Source organism: Agelaius phoeniceus, chromosome 2 (assembly GCF_051311805.1).
Source record: "Agelaius phoeniceus isolate bAgePho1 chromosome 2, bAgePho1.hap1, whole genome shotgun sequence".
Classification (NCBI taxonomy): domain Eukaryota; kingdom Metazoa; phylum Chordata; class Aves; order Passeriformes; family Icteridae; genus Agelaius; species Agelaius phoeniceus.
Genome location: NC_135266.1, coordinates 34105827 through 34126991, shown reverse-complemented (window position 1 = coordinate 34126991; position 21165 = coordinate 34105827). Strand labels below are relative to the sequence as shown.

At 42.7% G+C, this 21165-nt stretch overlaps 1 protein-coding gene across 1 annotated transcript; it reads right to left on the bottom strand.

The window, feature by feature from the left end:
• Positions 1-77: 77 nt before the first annotated feature.
• PLCXD1 (phosphatidylinositol specific phospholipase C X domain containing 1) lies at positions 78-19369 on the bottom strand. Its single transcript, XM_054654845.2, has 7 exons — positions 19245-19369; positions 14341-14483; positions 10898-11034; positions 7491-7619; positions 6810-6965; positions 3200-3383; positions 78-1604 (listed from the first exon to the last, which is right to left on the bottom strand). Exons 2-7 carry the CDS (start codon positions 14450-14452, stop codon positions 1309-1311), a joined length of 1014 nt encoding a protein of 337 aa, XP_054510820.2. The 5' UTR covers positions 14453-14483; positions 19245-19369; the 3' UTR covers positions 78-1308.
• Positions 19370-21165: the final 1796 nt, after the last annotated feature.

Here is a 21165-nt window from a genome sequence, read left to right as displayed (position 1 = left end):
TTCTTAAGTTACGAATTACTACTGAGAACCAATAAAACACCATCACAGAAAGGAAAAACCAAATATTTCACTCCATATTACAGAGAGAGATCAAGTTTTATTAGAATAAGAAGGGTAAAAAAGAGGGCACAAAAGATGGGCAGAAAAACTTCTGCAAACATTAGCAGACATCTGAATGTAGTTTTGTATATAAAGTGCATCTCAAAGTGAGGTATATGGATGAAGTTGCATAGTGAACTTTACACAATAATTGGTCCTATTTTAGTCCTGATGCTTGACATTTTTCTTGCTTTCATGATGATCTGTTATTACACAGTTCATTTAGAAAAACAGAATTAGTATGTGATGGGAAATAGCATAAACCTCTTAGTTTTGGCATATTCAAAAACTACTTAGTGAGAGGAAAAATAATTACAGAGCTACTAAAATAGCTAAATAACAGACCAGGTGTGAAACCCCAAATGAGCATGATAGAAGCCAAGAATCTGTGTTTCTAGGGCAGTTTAAGATAAGATCAGGAATTTGTTTCCTCTGTGTTTATTTTCAGTGTAAGGCATACTTAGGCAACACCTAGTAAAATGTTTAACTGCCACAGACAAACTGTGTAAGGGCCTCGTTTTGGTATCTTTATCCCTGCAGAACTGGCATGATTAAGTGCAAATTCAATTACCTCTTAAAAATTCCAAATAATTTTGGGGCTACCCTGTTCGTGAGGTAGCCCACAACTGATACTCAGCACATTGGTGTGTATATATAAGATCATTTCAAATTGGATTGTCAGTGCAGCATCTCTGATATATCAAAATATTTTAAACTGTTCCTTTTGTTTATTTAACAGAAACTATGAAAACTGACAAGTCAATTTCAGACTGATATAAAAAAGTAAGAATTTGGGTTGCAATTAGTGCAGAATGTCCTTACAATTATAAGGAAGATAAAATCTTACCACTAAATGCAACTACTGATATTTTCCTCCTTCTTTAGTCCTATGGAAAATAAGACTGAGTTCTTGGGACTTTTAGTATCGCCAGCTGAATCAAAGCTTCTCCAAAAAATCTAAGAAGAATCAAAATCTATCAAGAATCAAAGCATCTCCAAAAAAATTACACCTATGCCATAGTTCTTTAGAGACTTCAGCAAGGTACCTGCCCTCTTTTCTGTCCAAAGGCCTCAAAACCCTGATGGTGTTGAGAGACCTTTTCCTACTAAGTCTTGAAAGTATTACTGGTTTAATTTAAGTGGACCTTTATGGGATTCAGGATGTTTACAGCAGGGCACAATAAATGCAGACAAAGCCTTTTCAACTTTTCATAGATTAGGAAGCTGAGAATCAAATGCTATTTGTTCCACTTCACTTTGACAGAGCAATGGAGGATTAATTTTTGTGTTAAGTTCTATCACATCTTTGACAAAATCATTGTTTCCTATAAAGTCTCCAGCAATGATGTTAATACATTTTCTTTTTGGTCCTGGATACTGCTGCTTTATCCAGATTTTCAAACATGGAAGACTCTGGAGTGTCATTTTCTTCAATGATCCAAATGGGTGTACAAGAATATACCTTAAATTTTCAGTAAGGTTAATCCCTGCCACAAAGAATTTTCCTGAAACAAAAATCAGAAAGTGACACATTAAATACTCTTTTGAGGAGAAGAGAAACTTCTCAGTATTGCATTACCTTCACATCTCGTTCCAGTGGGGATCATTAAAATACTAACTTCACACTTTTTCTGTATTGTTTCGTGTCCCTGTAACTGTTTCCCCTTGTTGCAACTGCATGCTGTAGTAAACAATTCCTGAGCCACACTCACTTATCCAAGCATTCCAGTTTAGCTAAATTGGTCTAGTTATTCATTGCAGTCTAAAGGTTCTCCACTGACTAGTTCTCTGTAAATTACTCCTCTGTTTCTGTGAGGGTTGTTTCCAAAGGCTCAGCATTCCCCAGCAATGGATGGGAGCGCAGGGTGCACCCTCCGGCTGGGGAGTGCTCTTCTGAAGTGCCTCTCCCGTTGCCACCCTGTGTGTTCACTGCAAAAGCTGGGTCACAGGTTCTGAACTGACCCTCTGTCACATTGCACTGCACCAGCATGCTTGAGAGCTGCTGTTCATGTGCAGCTACACCCTGCTCGTACTGCTTGGTATCACAGAATCATTAAGGTTGGAAAAGGCCTCCAAGATCATAGAGTCCAACATTTGACCAAACATCGCCACAACAGCTAACCATGGCACTAAGTGCCACGTCCAGTTGTTTCTTGAACACCTCCAGGGACAGTGACTCCACCACCTCCATGGGCAGCCCATTCCAATGCTTAACCACACTTTCAGTGAAGAAATTGTTCCTGATTTCCAAGCTCAGCATCCCCCTGGCCTGAGGCCATTTCCTCTTCTGGTTGCCTGCGAGAAGAGGCCAATTTCCACCTTGCTACAACCTCCTTTCAAGTAGCTGTAGAGAGTGATAAGGTGTTCCCTGAGAGAAACCTTGTATGAGCTTCCTTTAACAACAAGGCTAGTGGAATGCACTTCTCTCACCATCTGTGCTGCCCAAAGCAAGACTGGACTGAGGAAGCAGCCTCCTCCCCATGAGGCGGGCGCAACTGCACCAGCGAGCAGGTCTGCACTGAGGGCTCCCTTTCTGTGGGTCACACCAGTGAGGTGGCTGCCACAATCTCTGTGTATGTGCACTGACAGTATCCACACAGCACACACAGGGTGGTTATATTCCAGAAGGCAACAATTGCCCAGCTTCCTACTTGTTCTGCATGGTTGTAAGTGCCCCTTCTCTCCTGCGACCGAACTGCCTGTGCCTATGTCACAGACACATTTTTTGAAAAATCCTTTCCTTAGGATTTTTCTCCTGAGAAGCTGAGAGGACTCAGGAACAAAATGTAAACAATGGTTATCTGCTGCTGTGGAATGCAACAGGTGGATCTCTGATTGGTCTCATGTGATCGTTTCTAATTAATGGCCAATCACAGTCAGCTGGCTCAGACTCTCTGTCTGAGACACAAGCTTTTGTTATCATTCTTTCCTATTCTATTCTTAGATAGCCTTCTGATGAAATCCTTTCTTCTATTCTTTTAGTATAGTTATAATATAATATATATCATAAAATAATAAATCAAGCCTTCTGAAACATGGAGTCAGATCCTCATCTCTTCCCTCATCCTGGGACCCCTGTGAACACCTGTCACATGCCTACCTGGCCGGCCCGTCCGCTTCATGCGCTCCAAATACCGGATGAGAGCACGAGTGGATGTTTTGTTTCCCCACCAGTACGGGATGGGAGGCCACAGCTCACAGTGCTTCCCCAGTTCCATCTCCTCTTCGTACGAGACTATAACCTGATGGCCAAGGTGCCACAAGGTCCGCAGCGTGGGCACCACCTAAAAGGAAGCAGGCCCAGGTTGATGTGAGCAACACAGCAGCATTCCTTAACTCCACATACTGTGAGACCTCACCTTGGCACAGATTCAGTTCAGATAAAGTTTAAATGAGCAGCCCAGTAGGTGATAGGCTAGTCCACAAGCTGCAGGACAATATGACCCTAGGAGCTTCAGCAAATTCCTCCTTTCCTCAAACAATTCAGCTATGATCATGTCCATAACTCAAGGTCTTACACCTGCATAATAGGAAACCATCCCTGTGTCAGCCCTCATGCACAAGCCACAGCTGAAAGTTTGTTAGGGGAGGAAGACTGAGACCATCTGTTTCAGGAATGCACACAGAGAGAAGCAGGAATCATTTTGGCTGATTCCACACATTGATGCAAATTTGGGACAGTAACCACTAAAGAAAACTGAACTGTTTAAAAATTGGTAATACTAAATGTGAGTCACCAAGAGCTACATTAATTCTAATTTCTCTAAGTGGAAAGTTTATGAAATTGGGATGCTCCAGACATTTTTAATTGAGAAAGACCTGAGTCAGACATTTTCTCTATCAGACAGATGAGCTAAAATAGCTGTTAAATTTAAGTGTCTCAATATGAAATTTTGAGACACTACATTTTCCAGCTTCAGAAGTTACCATGGGAGAGAACTGAGGCCCTCTCACTAGTTTTATTTGCAAAAAAACCCACCAAAACATATTTAACAGACATTGTTTCTTCTAAGAATGTTGTGGTTAAAAACTACATTTGCAGCTTGTGAAAAAGAAATGGTGGCTTTTTGATGTTCCTATTAGGTTATTAAGTTAAATAAAAGCCAAAGGCACTTGAAAATTAAAAATATAAATATTAGAAGAAAGCTGTGGGTTGAATTAATCCCTCTCAGTTCATCCACAAAGAAAGAATGCAAGCTTCTATTAGGTCAGAAAATATTGCAAAATTAAGACACAAGCTTCTTAAGCTACAAAACTTTGTGGTTGACGGAAGCATTTGCTTTACTCCAGCTGCCTTTCTAAAGCTGGAACCTTTTAAACAAACAAGCAAAGATGTGCAATAAAAGCCAAAAAAACAAGCTACCAGAGATGTGTATATAAACACAGGTGCTTATTATGCAGACAAAGCAGAAATTAAAGTCTAACAAGGGATTTTTAAACCCTAGTAATCCAGATCAAAGGAAGACACCTTGAATAGTTAAGACAATTAAAATTTTAAATGCAGTGTAATATTGTCACACTGTGGCCTGTGCTAGTACTACATACAGACCTTGCCTGAGCAGCTGCTTCATAAACACTTTCACACTTCATTCTGTACAACAACAGAGATGTGGTCTTGAAAGACAGTAGGCAGCAGTTTATTTTAGAATGAGTCAGCAAGCACTTGGATATTCAATGGCAAATCTAAATCTCCAATTGTGACAACTCCCACAGATGCCTAACCTGCAATGGTACCACTAGCAAAGTGGTGGGATCCATTGTGCTAGTTACAGACCCCATAGATATAAAGTTTTCCTACTCAAGGGAAGTACTTGGTTTGTTTTTTCTCCAGTTCTCTTCCTCCATCCTCCTGGACACAACTCAGAAATGTTCTTTCTTCATCAAGTGATCTCAGACCATTCTTTCAATATATTTATTCAACAAGTTGTCATCAGCAACTTTCCCCTTTTGCAGTTAATAACTTTCTTCTGTTTAAGAGCTGGCCATGTGTCTGAAAGCAAATTTGACCATCTTCTCCAGTATCTCTGCTCATCCACAACTTACATACTCAAGGTATTTGGGGAAACAATAAAATAGTGTCACTCAGGTCTTCAGTTATTCAGCTGAGGCCTGAATATTCAGAATCCCCAGTTTTCCTGAGAATTGTTCTATTTTAACTCTGCTGTACAAAATGCTTTGAAGTGGTAATACTCACATGTTACTGATACACCAGCTTCAAAGGCTGAATTTGAATCATAAACAGGGTCATCATTCTCCTGCACCACTCACATCTCCAGAGAAAACCCTCTGTTCCTCTGCATCTTTGAAATGTTAATTATTTAACTACTAAAAGCTCCCACACCTTGTAAAAAAACAGAGGGAGCTAAAATTCTCAACTTCTAAACTCTAGCAATCAAATATTTTCTGATTTAAATTAAGGCTTTTCTGGAGGTATGGGTAACTGTGAGACTGGTTAGGAGGTCAGCACCAGGAAAAAAAGTGCCACCAGAAATGCACTGAGGGCAGAGATGCTTCTAAGAGGGACCTCAACAAGTTGACAGAAACCTCATGAAGCTCAACAAAAGCAAATACAAAGTCCTGAACAGACTAACCCCACACACCAGGACAGACTGGTGGAAGCTGGCAAGAAACCTGCTTTGCAGAAAAGGACCTGAAGATTCTCGTAGGCATCAAGCTGCACACGAGCCAGTAGTGCTCACCTGGCAAAGGTCAGTTGTGAACTGGGCTGTATCAGCAAAGGCACAGACAGCAAATCAAGAAAAGGGGATCTTCCCTTCTATTCAGCAGCTGTGGGACTGAGCTCAGGTATTGTTTCCATCTGGGGCTTCCCCAGTACAAAAAAATCACTGACAAGCTGGAGTGAATCCAGCAGCACACCAGCAGAGCAAGCAGAGGCTGGAGCAGAGGCTGGAGCATGGCACACAGGGACAGGCTGAGGGAGCTGAGTCTGTCCAGCATGAAAAGACAAGACTGGACAGTCTGCAAGTACCTAATGGGTAAATGTAGAGAAGACTCCTCAGATACGCACAGCAAAGGATGGAAGTCAGCAGACACAAGAGAGATTCTGATCAGATAGAGAAGGAAAACAATGTTACTGTGAGAGTGGTCAAATTTTGCATAGAAAGGTTGTGAAATCTCCATCCTTGGAGATAATCAAGAATGAACAGGACGCAGCCCAGCGTAACTTGGAACCTGGTCCTACTTTACATGGTGGTGTTGGACCAAATGACCTCCAGAGGTCACTTCCAACCTAAACTGTTTAAAATAGAAAAAAAATTAATTTATAATTATTGCTGTGAAAAGCCAGAAAATGGATTCTTTAAATTCTAAATAATAAATATAAGATGCACAGCTTTTATTTTCCTTTATTTTTTCTTTCATTTTCCTTTCTTTTCCTCTCTTTTCTTTTCTCTCTTCTTTTCCATTTCCTTTCCAAGAAAACTCAGACAGGACAATGGATGACAGTTGTCTCTACTATTGTCCCACATACATAACAGTCAAATTTAACTCCCTCCTCTACACTGTGGAATGTATGTTTGCTTTATCTCCTCAGTTCTATTAGATAATGACCTATCTCTAATGCAGTAAATGGTAGTTTTCCAAGGTTAAAAACACGGTGAAAGTAGAATATATCTAAAAATTTCCAATCAAAGATCTCACTGGGGTGTATCATTCTTTTAAAATGTGAAAAAAAAGCATCTCATACTTACATTTCTAGGACACAGTTTACACTGGAAAATCTCTTTTATACAGGCAACAAGATGATTATGAAGTCTTTTGGTTAATCCATCAAAATTCCTGCAGGCTATGATAACAACTTCCTGGGGATGAGTTTCTAACCACCTCAATATTTCCCACAGAATATCCTACAAGAAAGAGATATGGCAGCTTAGAAAGTTATCTGTGCTATGCAGGAGAAAGGACATACAATCAACAGAGCAGTGATGGTGGTGTAGACTCACAATCACAATAATGAAAAACTGTGTTTTCTCAAAAAAAAAAAAATTGTTTCTGTAATTATATAGGGCTTTTAATGCCTTCTTCCCTTTAACAACATCTCTCCTTACCAGGGAAACAGGAATGCCCTGAGTCTCATCCTGGGACAACACATGATAAACCCCAGAACATCAGGCATGTGGTAGGGGATAGGCAGTGGAGAGCAGGCACAAAGAGTCTGGTTTGAGGATAAGGGAAGCATTGATGCTCCAGTATCACGTGCAGCTGCTGAACCTAACTTCCAGCCCTGCTGATTTTCTCTAATTTGAAGTCCTCACAAAAGAAAAACAAATAACCTACTCAGAAGACTTTAAGCCAGTTTTTCTGGATTATGATGGCCCTCAAATGAAAAAATGACACTGGTTTCATAGCTATCACAAAGGTAAGGAAAATACCTGCACAGTAACAGTTGTGTAAACCATATGCACGAAGTACAAATTCATAGAAGGATCATTAGCCTTGTGGGCAATCCTGAAATCCAGGTATCGAACTCCAGCCTCAAGTTGCTCTGTCACAGTCAGGACCTGAAAGGTGAAACAGAAGACAGAGGTCCTGAGAACTTGAAAGAGATTTGTTTCTTTAGTTTAGAAAGCTAAAAGAGGGGTACAAAGTTAGCTCTGTGGCATTTTTCACAGGTCTTTCATCTTTAAAATGTTACTGTATGGCACCAAATTGCAACTTGGAAGCATTTTGCGCTCTGGCAAGAGGGATTCCAATTTCCCTGCAGCATTTACTGCAAGTACAGATTAGATTAGTTTCAGACAGTTGCCCTTGTTGTGTTCTGAAAGTTAAAGACCAATTAACCTGTGCACAAAAACATGATTGCTCTTCACACAATTATTCATTTAAAAAACCATTGCAGGATCAGCAAGTTAGAAATGCTGTATTTATCTTATTAGATCAAAGGCTTTACCGTGGCTGTCTCTGCGGACCTCACACATCCTCAACAGAAGGAAAATCAAAAATAGAAAAAACTACTGGCTATTGTTCTTTTTGAAGATATAGTTACTTATGAAGTTTGAATTAACCTGTAGAAGTCTTACAAAACAGAGGCACTCCTCTAGATCCACTTCCCTCAGAGCACTTCCACTGGCTTTGAGGGCTGAATAGAACAGGTGATAAAGCTGCTTCTGGGGCAAAAAGTTTCAAATTATATGTCTTTTCCTTATGTCAAGACTCTCTTAGCAAAAGAAAATAGAATCAATTTAATTAGGTATGTTTAAACACTAGTCCATCTTACTTCAACCCGCTAGGGATAAAAATTTCAGCTTCAGAAACCATACATTATACTGATTTAAATCAGAAAGGATCAGAAATCTAAATCAGTACAAGGCATTGCTCTTGAATATCCAGATTCGTAGCTTTAGCACTGTGGCAGAGCTTAAGGCACATGGCAGGATGCTCACCTTGCTCAGTTTAACCCCCTAACTTCCTGGTTTTTGGACATGAATTAAGCCTCCCCAGGCTGTGCCCGAGGGGCTGGGCTGGGACAGAGCAGCCCTGGGTGCCCCAGGGTCCAGGGGTGCAGTGGGTCAGCTCTTCCTGGGCCTGCTGGGTCTCCACCAGGCTGAAGCAGTTGAAGGGATGATCCACTCCCCTTTGCTTGGAGTATGTTGGAGATGGGAGTGTACATGGCTGTAGGTCATTTATAACCTCTTGTACATGGCTATAGGTCATTTATAACCTCTGTGGCCAGAAAAAGCACCAAATGAAATTGCTGCTCTGAACTGCCGTTCAGATTAATTCATTTCTTATCTGTTGACTACACAGGAAAACAAGACAAATTAGACTCTCTAATTAGTCACCTGGGTTTGGATACTGGATTAGGCAGCGTGAACATTGCCCCCTAAAGGGCAAAATTCAGAAGGAAGCCCTGAGGAGCAATGCTGCTCAATGCTTCAATCTCACACCAGGCATCCAGGGCATGACTGGAAGTGCCACAGCCATTACACAGGAACATTTTGGGCCTCCAGACTGACAGCCACAGCAACTGGGGCTCAAGCAGGCAACTCCCAGGCACTGGGCCATCCAGGAACTTGGGGATCTTACCATCAGAAGGGCTCCATGGTGTCTGTTCTGCATTCCAAAGGGTGGAGTCATCTCCCCACACAGATAACTGGAGCACAGCAGAGCTAAGGAGGGGCAGGATTGTAGCTGTGCCTCTTCCCTAACAGCACTGGGACACTTCCTGCTTGTCACACTGGGTTTGGACCAGAAGATTATTATAATGATGTTAAGAGATTGTTTGTCACCAACAGGGTCACTTTGCCAGCCGCAAACCCACAAGTTAGGAGGTTTCCAAATCTTTCTTTGGCTAAAATCCCCCTCAAAAAAGCAGCTCAAAATAAACAAGGATCTGTGCTAAGCAAGTGCCCGTCAACATCAGCTTATGATTGCTGGTTCATATTTGATAGCTGGTAGTGTCTAAGATTCTAGTTTGCCAGAGCTGCTCAAACACAACAAAAGAAACCTTAGCAGCTTATTGATATTTATCAATTATTCAGTTTTAATTCTCTAATAATGAACTACTCCTTCAATAAGAACAAAACCAGAAAGATTTTTGGTACCTCTTTGACATCAGGAAAGTCTATTCTTTGTAAAAATCTTCAAAAGCTGTACCTTAAATCATGATCATCAATTTTGTCTTTACCATACATTTATAAGGAACAAAGAGATAACTACTCTTACACACACACACATTTTAAAAAGTTAACTAAACCTTATGTGATGGACCACACCTTCACTCTTTTAATCTTTATGGGGAAAAAAAAATCCTTCAACAAGGGTTTTTTCTGTTTCTGCTGCTGGTGAAACACCCAGTATAGGTAGGGAAAGCAACTGAATCTCACACAACAGTGATAGCAAAAATGACAAGCAAAGCTCCTGAACAAAGTTCAAGAGAAAAAAAAAATCTCTGTTAATTACATTAATATTAAATTTTATTTACCACCACAATAAACATGCGAAAAATGGTTTCTAGTACCAAGTGGTCAGCTTTAAACAACAACTACAAGTATCATCCCTGCCTCACCTGCATGCTTTTTGCCCATAAAAGATGATTAGATATGTGTGGCTCCTATCTCATACTCTGAAGTGCTGGATTTTGAAAGAGTAATTTTCTTCATATTGGCTGGAATGGAACTGTGGCTTGGATTTGAGCTGGAAAGAGCATTGATTACACAGGGATGTTCTTGCTGTTGCTGAGAAGGGCTTACACAGAGTCAGGGCCTTTTCTGCCTCTCACCCCACCCCACCAGCAAGGGAGCTGGGGGTACACAAGGAGCTGGGAGGGGACACAGCCAGGACAGCTGGCCCTAACTGACCACAGGGATATCCCACATCATAAGGAGTCATGCTCAGCATATAAAGCTGGGGGAAGAAGAGAGGGAATGTTCAGAGTGATGGTGTTTGTCCTGTTAAGACACAGTTACACATGATGGAGCCTGGCCTTCTTGGAGGTGACTGAACACCTTCATGTCCATGGGAAGTGGTGAATTAATTCCTTATTTTGCTTTGCTTGCCCATGTGGCTTTTGCTTTACCTATTAAAAGGTCTCTATCTCAACCCACAAGTTCTCCAGCTTTTACCCTTCAATTCCCTCCCCTGTCTCACCCTGGGGCAGCGAGAAGCAGCAGTGCAGGGCTGAGCTGCTGGCTGGGGTTAAACCACAACATCCAAGCATGGGATCTCATGAGAGCACAGATTTCTGGGCAGCAGGCTATTCTGTCACTGTACACTCTCAGCCCTGCAGCACAAGTTTCAACTTTGCAAAGGCAAGAAGAGAACCCCAGACAATGGTTACCTGTGTTATAGACCACTTCATGATAATGGGGTGCACAATGCAGGGCAGACATTTGTTTAAAAACTTCACCAGCTTGGACTCATTGCCACTAACAGCAGAGCTTTTATCCAAACAGTAGGTCATAGTGTCGTGACTCCCTGTAGAATACAAAAATAAATGTACAGAAAATCTCATTTCTTAACAACTCAAGACCACATTCCATGGCTACATGTCATGTGCACACCTGATAGGCCACCACATTTGCAAGCCACACACCTACATATTCTGAGAGCCTCTGTAGCTATGGCAAAAAGCTGGAATTGTCTACAGAGGTTGGTCACCTAACATTAATAAGCTTAGTGTAAAATCCTTGTAAAGGGAAGGCATTGACACTTTTCAATAAACCATCTGAACTACACATGACTGTTGTTTGCCACAAACCACAATAAAATGGTTTGTTTCAAATGGCCTCTTCCCTCAAAATAATTATCTTGATGTGAAAACATATTTTTTCAGGGAATAAATAGCTGAAGGCTGAATTTATCTAGAAATTGTCCTGTTTTCAGAGTTGTCCAAATGCAGGATTTCATTGTCCAATACCCTCATCTCTGCAAGGGAAAATATGACTGAAAGAAGAAATTCATCTTCTTACACCTTTGACACTTAACTTTGCACTTTAACCATTTATATCTTAAATATCTGCTAAAGTTGTCTTCCTGAAGTAAGCCCTCACCTCCCCTACAAAAACAACAAAGAAGGTGGGTGCTTGAAGGTTTCTGAGACAAATCCAAGTTCATGAGTGAAAGATGAACAAGATCCTCATTTGATGGACTTCAAAAATTACCTGACTCTTTCCAGCACAGGGAATTATGCAGGCATGGGAGCCAAGACCAATATGCCCAAATATTTTATTTCCTTGAAGTCTTAATAAATCTGACACATCTCTTGCATCATGTTTAGATGAAACTATTGCAACTCACAATTTCATCAGGATATGGAACCAGTGATTTTGCTAGCTTTTCTGTTCCATTATTTCTTCCAGTTTTATAAAGCATCAATAAGAAAAGCTAACAATTCAGTGAAGTGACTTGCTTGCATGTAAACAGAATATCTACAAAGAATTTGCTTATCATTTTGAGGTTTAAGTCTTCTGTCAAATTAAGTGTTCACTGGTGCTAGGAAGTGCTTTCTTGAATTGTCAGTCTTACTGGACCAGTGGTAATATTTCTAATAAACACAGTAAAAAGGATTGGTTTGGAAGTAAAAATTCTTTCAAACTGTCAATAATAGTTTGATGTCTCAATCAATTTTCTCACCTTCTAAAAACCATTTTTAATTTATTTTACTGCTTTAAACACCCAAAACACACTCACTGCAGATGGGAGATCAGTATTGAGGGTAGGCAATAAAAGAAGTATGTGTTAGAAGATGTAGGAGTCAAACTATTAAATATCCATGGACCAAATCCAAGTCTGAGAGATAAGCAGGATTCCATTGATGGGTGTTGCATCTATGGATGCCAACCAGCAAATGGATAGCAATCTTTTACTCACAAGTCTTTTCTGATGTCATGAGTTACAGTAATGAAAGGAAGATGGGTACATCCATGACACAACATATATGATGCAAAGATAGTGAGCTAGCACCAAGCCAGGTAGCTCCAGACCTTGATTCCACACCTCCTCAGCAGCACTGTGCTGAATCTGGTGCAAGCACAATACTAATTAATGAGATTTGCCACTGTCTCATCATCATGCTTTCAGAATCCACACTGTCATGTTTCTTGCATGCCTTCTATGAGATAAACTTCCACTTCCAAACTGGGTTTCCTCCCTCTGGAAACCTGCCAGAGCTGTCTTGACCTGATTGGTCTTGATCTGTTTGTGTTCTGACTTGGGCTAGATCAGCTTTGTAGGTCAACTGGACAGACATCAAAATATTCTAAGCTAATAGCCTGCAATGCTCTGTAAAGGTCCTCTAATGTTTGCTGAAATGGACTTGCCTTCAACTGTTCTTCATGCCTGTTCTCCCTGCAGGCATACTCACAAGAACAACAAACATTTTCAAGAATAACAAGGTTATTAGGAGGAGAGCCAGGAAGGCAAACAAACCCGTCAGTAGGTTCTCCACTTTCTAAGATGGCCAAGAAACACCAGGGGAAAGTCTCATAGAAACACCATGGCTCCTTTTCCAGCAAAACAAAATCCCACTGAGTGTGCTACTGACTTTTGAATGATTTTTGCAATAGGAACAAAAATAGAAAAAAGAAGACCATTACCTTCTTTCTTCAGTCATAAGACAGATGCATATTTTCTTTTTTCCTCTCATGCTGGTTAAATAAGAAATCTAGGGGGTTTTCTTTAATAGCACCTGTCCTAGTCCTCTTACATAGGCTTTATCCTAAACAGAGATGTGCTTGTTTTGAAGCTAACATCAAGTCAAATTACATTATCTAAGAAGCCTCCATGAAATAAATTTCTGGGTTTCAATTTTAATTGGAACTCCACACTCCATTAGTTCACAACAGGCAGAAAAAAGCCAAAACACTACAATTTTTGGATTCTCCCAAGGCTCTACCCACTGAAGACATGGCTTCACACTATCTCTAAATATATGCCTTTCCCAAAATTAACCTATGATCCTGTGGCCTACATAAAACATTCATCTACACCCTGTGCTGCTTTGCCCCCAAGCTACCTGTCACATCTACAGGTGTGAGAGAAAACACAGGCTAGACTTTTCTTTAGAACCATTTTTGAAGTGGAAGCAAAGGGAATCACTCAAGAGCTGATGGCCTTCAGTGCCTCCCCGTTTGTCAGTGAAACCACATTATACCATAATTTTTTATGGACAGAATGAGAGGGGGAAAAAATCAAGGCAGCAGAAAGAAGCAATAATATGACCAAAGAAAGGTTAATAACACACAGGTATCATTTAAATGCATTTACAAATAACACGATAAATCCAGTTTTTATAAGCTGGATCATGTAGAAAAGTAACAGTCTACATTAGTAAAAACATGTTAACTATAAGTCTCAATTCTCCTTTTTCTGCAACTTCACAGCCTCTTTTAGGCAGTACAAAGAAACAAACAGTAAGGTAAACCTTAATTCTCCCCTCCTGGAAACATTTTATTATATGGGAATTCACAAGAATTAATTAGGGAAATTTTATCTTTGCCCAAATAAGTTAATCCTTAGATTATTAATAGTATCTCACAAGATAATTCAAAGTGCCTCTTTATTTTTATCTCTAAAAAAACAATGAAAAATTCCTTTGTTACCCCTCCCCTCTAAGAAACACCAAACATTACAGACCAACATTATTGACATAACATCACACAAACCCTCCCCCACACGCTGACCCAAATATAAACATAGCCATCCTGAAATGGGACAAACAGGATATTCCAATGCTTAAATGGTAAGCTAACAAAACAGTGGAGAACAAAAGTTAATCTTTACCTGGAAGAGCTAAGTTATAGAGGGGAATATCCCAGAGCTTCTCTGGTAACTGTGACATCCATTGACCATTTTCATGGCACACGTGAACGAAGGTTTGCAAAGGGCCTTCCATTGGTATGTGCTCTGGGACTTCATAGGGTGTTCTGGGAGGGAAAAAGAAAAGAAAAACAATAAACCACTCCAAATAAACCACTCCATCTACTGTGGTTGAATTAATGGCATTGCACCTGTGAAGGAAGAATTTATAGATGTTAAAAAATGCCAACCCTTCTCTCAAGTAGTTGCAGAAAAATGTCAAGAGCTTGTAGCCACAACATGTGCTGCTTTTGATAACACTGTCTCCAAGCACAATGCCAAAGGATGGATTCCAGCTTCAGGTTTGCAAACTGACCAAGTCAAAGAAAAAATCAAGCCAAGGCAAATATACACAGTTTTCATTGGTATGGAGAAATTGTTGTCTGTATTGGCTGTTGTGAAACCACAAGGAGTACCTCCCTCCAGTGTGAAACTCTGTCCATTCCTTTACCCTCTGCAGTCCCAGGAGCATGGCAATGGGACCAATGGCAGGGCTGGGACAAGGGCTGGGTCTGCTACCCTCAGGTCCCTAGAGAACACTTACCTTCAAGGATCCAGTCAGGTGCCACAGGAGTACCTCTATGAAAAGCCTTTACAAAAATGTCAGGACATTGGATTTGCAGGTCATTCCACCATCTGAGGTCAAAGAGGAAGACTTTCCTCTCCTTATTCCTGCTTTGGAGAACACCAAAGATGTTTTTACCACTCCTATGAGTCCATGATCATAAGTATTTCAGTTTGGTCTGACCTTCCTGAAACTACTCTAGAACAGTTCTTCGCTGGGATCTTCTGCAAAATTTGCAGTGGTCATGCAGGAGTACCAGTGGAGAGAAAGCCCAGGTGAGAAATCATAGCATCACCAGGGCCTGTTAGAGTTATCCTGTTCATTTTTCATTTTATGATCTCCTGGATTGTGCAGAACACAAAAATAAGTTCTTTGTGTTTTGGGGTCTTTTTCCTAGTATGTTCCTAGTTCAGGTGGTGGTCTGAGGATTAGAGCCTTCCTTCTTTTCACTGCTTTCAAGGCTTTATTTTGTCACAGATAGTGTGAGAGTTTCTTCTGGCAGAGTGATGGCACAGTGATTACCAATACCAACATATTACCAATATCACAGCTTCCTTTTTAATGTTGTTTTTAAAAGCTGCCAATGTAAATGATTCCTTCCTGTCTGCTACAGCAATCTCAGTCATATACGTATTTTTGAGGTTTTGTACTCTGCAAACACCCTCACTGGTCCCTGGTCTCTTTTGCTGTATCTTAGCACATTAATTCAAGATTGTTTCTCCTAGGAGGTTGTTGGTTTTTTTCCTCATATACTGGAGAGCCACAGTGCTTATATGAAGAACATTTCCTTAAACATGGTGCTTTTTTTTTTTTTTGACAGTCACATAGGGTCATCTGAAAGGCAACATTAGGAATTGCATTCCTAAGCTTTATGTCCATACCACACAAAAAGATACAATCTGCTTTTATACAGCCAATGCACAAAGCATCACCTGCCTAGCCTGCCTTGCTGTGCTTTCAGTGCATCTTTGAGTTGTAAGAAACAAATGGTCTCTATATGCCACATCAGCCATTCTTATTCTTGGAAAAATATTCAGATCTCAGGCAGATCAACTCACCCATCCTCTGGCTCTGCACTTTAATATGATGAGCTTCTGTCCCCCACAGACCCTTGTTCAGACAACAGATGTCTGAAGCTCATTTTGTCACCTTTTGCTGTTTCATGCTTCATCACACTGCACACCACTGCTCACCCACAGCTGCTCTGCTCTAGTCTCTGTACCAAGTAACATCAGCGTGGGCAGGGGCTGCAGGTGCTGAAAACAGCATTTCTGTTTATAAAGACTGGATGGTCTCTCTTCTTCTCCAGCTCTGAAGCTGACAGGAGCTCTGAGGCTGTAAGACCCAAGCATATGGCAGCACTTATGCAGGACCTGTATGCAGACTAGAGACCTAACTATAAGCATTGTTTTTCCTCTTCTGAGTGGGGAGATTTGCAGCTTCCTTTCCAGAGCTTCTGGGGTTCTCCAATGCCACCCATGCTCCCCCAGAGCAAGCACCCATCACCCCAGGGACCCGTAGCAAGTCCCTTAAGCCCTGCCAGGTGGTCACACCTTGTCCTGGCACATGCTCCTTTGCAACAACAGCACCCCCAGGATGCATCCAAGGGTGCAGGTTTGCCTGCTGCCACTCTCCTCCTGTCATGTGCTCTCACCATCTTGCTTGGGCTAACACAGGGCAGCTTCACAGCTGACCAAAAAAAGCTGGGTTTCTGCCATGCTGGTCCCTTTCTCCAAGTCAGCACAGAGTCAGGATAGCACATGCTCAGGAGGTCCCTGCAGAGGCATCAAGCCCTGCAATTGCCTTTACTGAGCTGTACAAGAGATCCCTTGGCATTGTCCAGCCAAAGCCCACGGGCAGCACAGCTGCCATCATTGTTCCAGCCTCTGCAGGACCAGGACACTTCACAAGAGTATCCTGCTGGGCCTGAGGAAAGCCAGCAGAGACCAGAAACAGCAAGACCAAGACACACTGCAGTCCTGCAAACACAGGCATGTGAGAGATGCACATCTCCTTCTCTTCCTCTTCTTCTTCCACAGTACCCTGAGAGAGACTGGGGATGGCAGCCGCTGGCAGTGCATGGCAGGAGCTGCACCATGGCCATCTGCTGATCAAGTCCTGTACAGAAGTGACTGGACCAGGTTTTGTCCCACTCCCCCATGCAATGCAAAGCCCTAGATGTTCACACTGCCACCTCTAAACTCAGCTGCTGCCTTGTGTTTGAGGGGCAACCTTTAGGGAGAAACCAAGGCTGACTTGAAGAAATGAAACTGCAACCATTAGCTGCTGCATCTCATTACTAAACCCTAAACTTCAAAATAAGAACTGTTTCTTTTTTCCCCTTATCCAGACACGTAAGTCCACCCTACACACAGTACTGTGATAAAATACTGTGTTGGGTTTGCATGGCAAGATTTTGATAGTGGGGGGAGTCTACAGAGCTGATTCCTGTGAGAAGCTGTCAGAAATTGTCCCCAAGTAGAACAGAGCCAATGCCAGCTGGCTCCAAGGCAGGCTAAGGGTGAGCCCATCAACAACAGTGGTAGAGCCTCTGAGGTAACAGGTTCAAAAAGGGGGAAAAAGTTGCTGTGCAACAGCAGCCAGGAAAAGAGGGGTAAGAATATGTGAGAGAGACAACTCTGCAGACACCAGAGCCAGTGCAGAAGGAGGGGCAGGAGGTGCTCCAGGCACTGGAGCAGAGATTTGCCTGCAGCCCATGGCGAAGACCATGGTGAGGCAGCTGTGCCCCTGCAGCCCATGGAGATCCATTCTGGAGCAGAGCCCTCCACCTGCAGCCTGTGGAGGGTCCCACACTAGGGCTGGTGAATGCCCAAAGGAGAATGTGGGAAGCCCATGTCGGAGCAGGCTTCTGGCAAGACCTGTGGTCTCATGGAGAGAGGAGCCCACACTGGAGCAGGTTTGCTAGCAGGACTTGTGACCTCATGGAAAGGACCCACACTGGAGCAGATCACAAAGAATAGCAGCTCTTGGGAAAGACTGATGTTGGAGAAATTAGTGGGGGACTGTCTCCCACAGGAGGGACCATGCTGGAGCAGAAGAGTGTGAGGGGTCCTCCCCCAAGGAGGAAGGATTAGCAGAGACAATACTTGATGAACTGACCTCAGCCCCTATTCCACATCCCCCTGTGCCACTGCAGGTAGAGGAAATCAGGAAATCAAAAATGAAGTTGCACTCTGGGAGAATGGAGGGGTGGAGAGTAGGTGTTCTAAGATTTGCTGGTTATTTCTCTGATTTCATTGGTAATGAATTCAATATTTTCCCCAAGCCAAGTCTGCTTTGCCTTTTTTGTGACAGTACCTGGTGAGTGATCTCTCCCTGTCCTTATCTGGGCCTATGAGCCTTTCCTTACATTTTTCTCCCCCCTTGCTGAGCAGGAGAGCGATAGAGAGACTCTGGTGGGCACTTGGCTTCCAGTCAGGAGCAGCCCACCCTAACTACCCTCGCTCCCCTTGTTCACATCAGCCGTCTGACCTTCCCTGGGTGCTCTGCATACAGACAGCAATTCCATTTTGAGGACTTTTTTTTTTGAGGACCGGGACACATGCAATAAACACGCAATAAAACATGCAGACCTATAAAGCCGCTACATTTTGTATATATCTTATATATCTTATATCCAAATCTTTGAGATCAGAAGAAAGGAAAATTTCATACTCTTGATGTCAGGTAAATTATGTAATACTATTGAAGGCAGGTATTAAGCAGGCTGTGTTAAAATGTTTAAATAAGGATAAGGGATTTGCCTGCATCCAGGGCACCCGTTCAGAAAGAATAATTGAAGTTGTGATATGAATTACAGAAAAGAATTCTGAATTACAGAAAAGAATTCTCTTCCTAAAATGAGTTGTTCTGATTTGATTTGTCCAGCCGCAGGACACAGAGAGCGTCGGGCTGATGTCCCTCGCCCGGAGGGGCTGTGCCCGGTCGGAGCGCGCCTTGCCCGCGCAGCCCCGCTGGGACACGGCCAAACGCCGGCCAACGCAGTTCCGGGAGGCAGATATAATTAAAGAACCACTCATGATGACATCAGTAAAACATGTGCTGCAGCCGACCCAGAAGCTAAAAAAAACCCCACGGGAGTTACGGGAAACCCTGTGAGGAGCAGTACCCGAGCACCCCGGCGAGGAGGGGCCGCCAGCCCCCGGGGGCGATGGGGACCGGGGCTGCCCCCGCCTCCCTCCCGCTGCCGGGCCCGCCGAGGAGCCGCATCCCTCCCTCTGCCCCTGGCCACTGCTTTACTCACTCCGAGGAACGACTCCGTGCCCATGCCGGCTCCTCGGGAAGCCGTGCGCACCCCAGCCCGCCCGGGCCCCGCACCAGGCGGGGCGGAGCTGCCCCGCCCGGCTCAAGTGGCCGCGGGTTTGAGGAAGGTGAAGAAGGGGCGGGAGGGATGAAGAAGAGGAGGAGAAGTGGCGCTGCCCGAAGCGCAGAGCCGCTCTCTGGACTGACGGGGCATTGCTCCAGGAGGAGCCTGCGGGCAGGCACAGGAGGAGGGAGCGCCAGGTATGCCGTGCTGCTCCCGCATTTGACATCTATTCATGCAGAAAGGCTTAAGATAAATATTTACAAATATATATATACGTTAGAAGTACCTTACTTTCCTGCTGTGTCTATCCAGCAAAGCTTGTCAGGGCCTCAGCTGTGGTGAAATTCACTTATGATGTCACCTGGCAGAAATCTTGGCAAGCTCTTCAAAAAGCTTTTCTGTGTAAAGAGGCGGGAGGTAAATAGATGAGTGAATGGCATATAGAGGCAAACATGCATACCGTCGGTGCAGGGTGTGTTCTCAGCCTTCCCAGAGAGACGGGGAAAGGATCTCACCTACCCCTTAGTGTTCCAAAAGCACACTAAAACACACAGTTCCCTCAGTAAAGAACGGTGAGCTGAAACTCCAGCTGAAAGAATGGATAGAGATTAGCTCCCCTTTCTCCACAGGGCAGCATTCCTAGAGGGTTATCTGCAATGGAACTGTGATCTAAGTGCTCTGGGATCATACTGCATTTTGGATTAGTAATACTTAGGCTGCTGCAGTGTTGTGCTTCTTAATGCAAGGATGTATTTTCCAGACAGGCCTTTTTCACTAACTCATTTCTGCATGAGGCAGAGCAGTGTATATGCACAGAACAAAACTTGCTGTGGTACCAACAGCAGCAAGATCAGGTTAACACTCAGCTGAATGAGTCATTTCCATTGGTGAATCCCAGGACAGCAGGGCTGCCTGGACTTCAGGGAGATGCTTACAGTTATATGTATCAGTCCAGGCTGCTGTTTATATATCAGGTCTTACAGAGTATCACAAAACTAGCTGCCAGTAGATGCAGAATAGATGTGCACCAAGTTTAGCACTAGGCACAAAAAGGATGAAATGTCAAAAGAAATGAAGTAAAGCATAGGAGAAGGTAGGAAAGAAAAGACACTATTTGATGGCTGCATGGTTTTGTACCACCACGCTAGAAAGCAGCTGAGAACAGTTACAGAGAAGTGTTATTGTGTATTGTGCCCCTTGTAGAATGAAATAAATAGCAAAGTATTTCCATCAGAAAAGGCTAGGAGTCAAAATCAAAGTCAACTTTAATTCTTCATTTTCTTAGAAAGTTAAGACTATGAAGGTGTGACAAAACAACAGTCAGGCAGTCTCTGGATACTACCATGATGAATACAGTACAGCCAGACATGGTTCCAGCCTTGTGAAACAAACCTGTGTGAAATTGCTTGGACTAAAAGGCAAAACATGACTGTGGAAAGAAAAAATTAAAGGCTATTTTAGTGTAGATTTGAAATGAGTAACAGAAAACTCAAAAAGAACCACGAAACTGAAATCCCACATTTTATTCTGAAGGCCTTAACACAGGACTTTACACCCTAGTAATGTGAAGTGTCTGCTGAGTGATGATCTTGCAGGTCTCTTGCAGGTCTCACCTCAACAGAAATACTCTATCAGGAAATCTCTAGCCATGTCCAAACCCTTCTAATTCCTACCCTTTCAAGTCTGAGTTTGTGTCTCAGTTCTTTGTTTGCACTGGAATTACTAGAGATGTCAAGAGAGTTGCTCTTGGTTTAGTTCTGAGATCACAATCTCTCAGGAGGGATTTAGGAATTCCATAAGCCAATGAATGACAGGAAGTTAATCAGCAAATGATTAAAGCCCTGAATAAGCATGTCTT